This window comes from Chelon labrosus (genome assembly GCF_963514085.1).
Source record: "Chelon labrosus genome assembly, chromosome: 11".
NCBI lineage: Eukaryota > Metazoa > Chordata > Actinopteri > Mugiliformes > Mugilidae > Chelon > Chelon labrosus.
The window spans coordinates 11337867-11344606 of record NC_140344.1 but is presented as its reverse complement, the minus strand read 5'-3'; the positions used below and the strand labels follow the sequence as shown (position 1 = coordinate 11344606).

The window sequence follows — 6740 nt, the reverse complement described above, 5'->3', positions numbered from 1 at the left end:
TAGCTTCACGAAGGTTATGGTATTTAGCATTAGTTTAATATAACAGAGAGAGCTATTGATTCAACTGTGATTTAATTTTGGAGGCTGTGTTTTGTAGCACTATTCAATTGTATTGGGTTATACCAACATACACCTATCAGGCATTACATTATGACCACCTTCCTAATATTCTGTAGGTCTCCCTTGTGCCTCCAAAACAATTGTGACTCATCAGAGAATGGACATGGTCCTTCTGAGGGTGTCCTGTGGTGTCTGGTAACAGAATGTTGTTAGTGGGGGCCTTTGGGTCCTATGGGTTGAGGGGAGGGGCCTCTGTGGATCATCCCACAGATACTCGATCAGTTTGGGATCTAGTGAATTTAGAGGCCAGGTCAACACCTTGTGCTGTTCTTCATGTTTTCTGAGTTGTTCCTAAACTGTTTGTGTGTGTGTGTCTGTGTCAGGCTGCATCCTGCTGGGGATGGCTGCTGCCATCAAGGAGTGTCATTGCTGTGGGGTGGGGTTGCCTGGTCTGGTCTAGGTGGGTGGTACATGTCTAAGTAAGATCCACATGAATGCCAGGACCAAAAGTTTCCCAGCAGAACATTGAAATGTCACAAGATGGTCAATGTTGTTTTCTTCTCCTGTCAGTGGTTTTAATGTTATGGAATGATTTTACTGAACTCTGAACTCCTGTGTTGAATCTGAATTCAGCTGGAGCACGGCAACCACCCACTAGTCGATAGCAAAGTTTGTGGATGCATTTTATTTTTATTTTTTTTGCACAGATCTCCGTTACATTGCACTCTGCTCACTTAATATTTTTTCATGCGTTTGCTTTAAGGCACACGTATAAGGACTAACCCAGCTCATAACTTAACAAAACTACAATTACCTGATGCAAACAAAGTCCCTTAAATATTCCACTTATTTAATGTGTTTTGTTTCAATTCTGAAGACAATTTACTGTTGGCACAGGTGATTTCATGACTTCAAGAACGGGAACTCAAACATTTTGAGTGTCTCTTTGCTTAAAGCTAAAGGGTTTGTGTTTGTGACAATGGAGTGCTACACCAGACAAGTCAGTTTGCAGGTATATGGCACATGACGAAACACTGGAGCTGTGACTTCCTCATCAGGTCTGTGAAATGATTTCTGCCCACCGTGTTTTATTTGAAGCAGCCGTCATCTGCATCTAGTGGTGCACATTAACCTCCAGGGCTCAGTTTACTCTGTGTTTAGAGAGGAGAGAAGTCAAGTGGAAACGTTGTCAGGGACTAACAGAAGTGAGCAAACTTTAACAGTGGGAGATGCAAGAAATGTGTTTAATAGCTGAGCCGTACTTTCTTGGCGTCGTCCACGCACTGTATGTAGGCCGAGGCGATACGCGAGCAGGACAGGGTCTGTCCTGGGTTCTCCTTGTAGCATTTTAATATCTGACTCTGCAAGTCTCCGCACAATGGCTGGATGTTGTAACGCCTGGAAGAGAATGCAAAGGAAAAACACAGACATGCAGATAGGAGACACCATGAGGTCAAAACATATGAAACCTTTACAGTTTGTGTTCTATCACTTTTTCAAAATTCATATAGTGCAGATGCAAAACAACTACACGTCTCTAGTGATTTTCTAAATTCAGTTCAAATACTGTACAAAAATACAGGATGCCGACTTACGCAAAACGATTGTGAGTCTCTTCTTTGGCCCTCTGGAAGGTCTCAGCAGACACTTTGTAAAAGTGTGTACACTGTCAAAGGAGTAAAAACACCACACCATTACCAATAGTCCAACTGTACTGTTTATCCATGTGTCGTTGAGTATCACCGCCCCCTAGTGGCAGAAAATTACCAAGAGGTGCTAAAAATATATTCTTTGTCCTTTGATCCTCTGACTAATGTGAAGTGACTGAATCTGTGCTGATTCTGAATTGGCCGTAAGTGTGAGTGTGAATGGTTGTCTGTCTCTCTGTGTTGGCCCTGCGATAGACTGGCGACCTGTCCAGGGTGTACCCCGCCTCTCACCTGATGACAGCTGGGATAGGCTCTAGCCCCCGCGACCTTCCAGAGGACAAGCAGTTACAGAAGATGAATGAATGAATGAATGAATGAATGAATGAGTCTGTGCTCTAGTCAGGATTCAGAGACGTTTGAATCAAAACGCGATCACATTTGTTGGTGTGACTGACTACGTTTGTCACTTCACTCTCAATCAAACGCCATCACATCCACACTGTATAGGAAGGCTTAAAGTTTTGTATCTTATAGGAAATATCAACGTTCAACATATTCATTATCCTCCTTATCTTTCCCAGGCGAGTATGAATAATATCTGTCTTATATGGAATAGAAATATCTGTGAAAAAAAAAAAAGGATTTTTTTAGAATATCTCAGTGTTTGTTCCTTCAGTCCATCGTCTATACGTAGTCTAGGACGTAGTTTGGACTCATTTCATGCTGCAGTATGTGAATCTGAGGCTCTTACAAAGCCACTCTAAACCCACAATAAAATACCTTCATTCTCTCAACATGTGAACTTACCCTTGTTTCCATTTTTGCCACATGTTCCTTGTAGAGAGCATCTCGTTTCTTCAGCTCTTTCTCTTTCTCCTCCAGCTGATGAGCCTGTGGGAGTTTAGCGTTCAAAGAGGATGTCAGAACAGAAAACCAGCAGTTTCAGTGACACCAGATTTGCATGTGGTTCAAAATTACTTTCCGTCTTATAAAGACACAGCTGTGGAGCGGTGATAAGAGCAGAATGGAAGTGAAAGAGCGAGACATGCATGTGTGTTGAAGTCTCTCCTGTCTTACCTTCATCTCCATCCTCTGAAACAACAGCAGGGCAAGAAAGAAAGAGAATCACAACATGAGGAGGAAAGAATTTCACATGTACAAGAAAGATCCTGACACATGCAAAAGCCACGCGTGTCTCATTCGGCTTACATAAAGCTGCATAATAAGCCTCTCATCTTCGGTCTTTGCTCGCTCTTTCTTGATGGAGTCTGTCAGATTCTCCGTGTTCGCCGTCTTCTCCGCCTCCAGGATCTTCTTCACTTGCTCCTCCACCAAAGCCCGAGTTTCTGCCTGAGCCTCTGCCTGAACCTGGGCCCTCAGCATCTCCAGCCTCCAGAAACACATAAAACCTTCTGTCAGTAAATCGAGAATTCTGCAGCGACACGTCAAATGTGAGGTTTTCATGCAACGCCTACATTTCTTAGATGATCAATCAGCTCTCAGAATAGTTGAATTAATACTATTAATCAACTAAATGATCAACTGCCTAATTATTACAGCTTTTGTATGAGCATCTTGAGCAGAACATTTTACTTTCACTTGAAAGAAGCGCTACAGCTCACCAAGATACAACAATCAACCCAAACTCAGACACACAATGAGACTCGGTCAGACTTTCACGATCGTACGTCCTTACTGTCGCTGCAGCTCCTGCCTCCTCTGACTGATCTCCTCCTCCAGACTTCTCTGCATCTCCGCTTTGATCTTCTGCCTCAGTTCTTCCTCCAACGCTTCGACAGAACCGGGCGAGGCTGAACACAAAAGCATGTCAGTGGAAAAAAAACAAACATATGTAGTTTTTAGATTTTAGCTTTTGCCACGAGCCTGAAACCACCAACAAAATGGAACAAACTACCGGATATTTTATTGAATAAATGACGGTAAGCACACTTGGAGCAGAGGGCAGCCATGGAGGGCACCTGGGCAGGTTTGGGGTGTTTGCTCAAGGGACCTGATAAACACAGCCCCTGCTTCTTTAACCACTTTTCCACAGCTCCTACTAATTAGGATGGACCCGGACTCACCTGCAGTAGGTGGTGGAGTCGTGGTGACCACAGGCAGTTCATCCTCAACAACAGGGGGCAGAGACGTTGACATGGTGGGCTCCTCAGCAGGTGGAGCAGGAGGCTCTGTAAGAGGTACATGTATAGGGGTGTCAGTGGGTGCAATGGCCAGCTCCACACACTGACAAGGTGAGCTGGTCTCTTCATATGAGAGCTCTGGAGGAGGAGGCGGCGCTGCAACGGGCTCTGGAGGAGAAGGTGGAGGAGGTGGGTGCAGTTCACATGGAGCTACTACAGGTTCAACGTGAGGCAAGACTGGTTCAAGAGGTGTTTGCACTGGTGCAGCAGACTGAAGAGGTTCAACAGATGGAACTTCAAATTCAATTGTAGCTGGAGGTGTTGGTTTCACGGGTTCACAGGGAAGAGATGAAGGTTCAGATGGAGCCACAGATGGTGGAGACGGCTCTACAGGTGGAGGGAGGATGACAGGTTTGTTGATTTCTTCTGCTATGCGGGGTGTAGCTGGGCTTTCTGGCTCTACGTGCGTCGGCACAAAGGATTCAACAGGGGGTAGAACTATTGGAACGACAGGTGAAGGAACACACTCAGGCTCCATGGGGGTTTCAACCTGCGGAGAAGGTGCTGATGGAGGTGGAGCTGAGACAGCAGGATCGGCCAGAGGTGGAGGAGGTGCTGCAGGCTCCACGGAGGCGGGAGGAAGGGAGTGAAACTTCACAGGAGGAGGAGGGATGAGCTTTACAGGAGGAGCAGCCTCCACTGATGGAGGTGTGGATGGGGCTTCCTGAGGAGGAGAAGGTGGAGGTGTCGCGATTAACGGACAGGGAGAAGGTGTCAGTACAGGTAAAAGGTGCTCCACAGGAGGGGCAGGGACTGGGGTGGCCATTGGTGTTGGAGATTCAGGTGCAGGCCGAGGATGGACGACCTTTGGAGACTGTTTCATCCGGTTAATGACTTTGTCTGAAAGCTGAGGGAATAAGAAAAAGCATTATGAGCGCCACCTGCTGGACAGAATCAACATTTATTTTAATTTTTTCGAGGTTGCTCCTTAGTTGCTGTTTAAAATCCTGTTTCTGCAGCTTTGTTTCAGTTTGGACTATTTTTTCTTTAGATTTGGTGGGTAAAGAGGAAAGTCCAGGCATTTGTTTTATAAGGACAAGCTTTCTTCAGTAGTTCAGGTTTATTTTAAGGAATTCCTGCCTCATGAAGCAGGTTTATTTAAATTTAAAAACTGCCCTCCAGGTAAACCTGATCCTGAACATAGTTTCATGATGATTATAGCTGAAGTCTGGATTAATCCAAGCAGCTGAACCGGGATCAGTCACAAAATCAGTTTGGTTTATTTCAGGACTTTGAAAAGCAAACCTGAGACACTGAGAGACGATAAAAATAATGTAGTTACTAAGAAGTAAGAAATTTACAATCTGTGTCAACAGAGCTGCGCATGGTAATATACATAATATAGAGAAAAACATACTGAACGAACAAACGTGCTGCCATCACAAAACAAAGCAGGACTTTTGGCAGCATGTTATAAATCACCAGCTTTGTTCTACCGAGCTCTGCTGCTGTAGATTCATCACGGCTCTGTGGGTTCAAGTCATGTGTAAGCAATGTGAACTTCATCTACAATACCAGCACTGAACATGACTGTACCTTTTATAAGACTCAGCTTTTAATATTTAAATTATAGTCCTGTCATGGAATTGATTTTATAGCAAGTGTATTTACAGACTCTAAATAGTTCAGATAGTTTTCACAGACCTTCAGATTAATTGTTGTTTTTGTATTATCTTTAATTTGTCTTCACTGGCAACGACATCAACAACAAACACATGGATGAATGAATGAATAAATCTGCTGCTTGGTTTAATCAACATCAGCCACTTTCCCTGTGACAAAATGTATAAAATCATTGAATTCTACTGCCACATACAGCAACCAGTGGTTGATGACTTCCATACACCCAAAGATTTATAACTTTAACAGACCTGAGTCTCCTGATCACCACAGACTTTAGATTTAAAATATGATATATGGATATCCCATAGCTCTTTGGTCCTGTATTTTTAAAGGAAATTTACAATCTAGAGAATACAATATTAAATGTTAGATTTAGTAAATAAACTAATGTTGAGTTCATCCTGATCTTATTAGTATTTTTAACAAAGAAGCGGTTATCTCAGTACCACAAAAATGATTTCATGATCTCAACCTACCCACTTAAAACCCATTTAATACTTTTATTATGAAACTGAAAAAAAAAGATCAGTGCAAATGTAGTCCTAATACGAATGTTTCTGTGCGTTTTTTCCCATTTTTTATTTCTAAATTCTCTTTGACAATAAACCACGTTATTTCTTTAATTAACACTTCACTTTAGGGAAGACATCGACTTTCTGCGGAGTGACAACAAACATAAAGGGAAGTTTATTTCGGTTTATTTCGGTTTATTTAATGACCAAAACCAAACATGCACTCTGCTAACCTTTAGTTTCTCACTCACCCGAATGCCCTTCACAAAAGTAACTCCTCCACCTTCATCCTCCTGAGAGAGGTGACTCGGGCTGTTTCCTCCCATCCTCTCCCACACATACACCACGAAGACCAGGTGCTATTATTTAATCCACAGCGTGGCTATTCGCCCAGTGAAATCAGCTCCAAGCAGCTGCAACAATCCGCCCGTCCCACCGCACACTGAACAACAGCGGCTCCCATTGGACGGAGCTGAACAACGCCTCCCCGGATTGGTCCCCTGGATCTTAAAGCCAGCGGGGCGTGAGAGAACAAAGTGTCCCAGCTTTAAACACTAATAAAACTCCACTTACAGAATGCATCTTGTCACGACAAAAATTTTTTTACGAATGAATAATATTTTAGTAGCCATGTTGTCATTTTAATTTCAGTAGGCATGGAGTGTAGAGATTATAGCTGTTGACAAAGGTTGGTC

At 43.3% G+C, this 6740-nt stretch overlaps 1 protein-coding gene across 3 annotated transcripts; it reads right to left on the bottom strand.

The window, feature by feature from the left end:
* Positions 1 to 732: 732 nt before the first annotated feature.
* chchd3b (coiled-coil-helix-coiled-coil-helix domain containing 3b) lies at positions 733 to 6520 on the bottom strand. 3 transcript variants are annotated; one of them, XM_084555263.1, is made up of 9 exons: positions 6279 to 6520; positions 3794 to 4757; positions 3406 to 3520; positions 2919 to 3099; positions 2787 to 2801; positions 2517 to 2600; positions 1656 to 1726; positions 1323 to 1458; positions 733 to 1211 (listed from the first exon to the last, which is right to left on the bottom strand). In XM_084555263.1, exons 1-9 carry the CDS (start codon positions 6369 to 6371, stop codon positions 1188 to 1190), a joined length of 1683 nt encoding a protein of 560 aa, XP_084411389.1. In that variant the 5' UTR covers positions 6372 to 6520; the 3' UTR covers positions 733 to 1187. The 3 variants fall into 3 exon arrangements, with proteins under 3 accessions (XP_084411389.1, XP_084411391.1, XP_084411390.1); XM_084555265.1 differs by having other exon boundaries at positions 6297 to 6520; XM_084555264.1 differs by lacking the exon at positions 2787 to 2801.
* Positions 6521 to 6740: the final 220 nt, after the last annotated feature.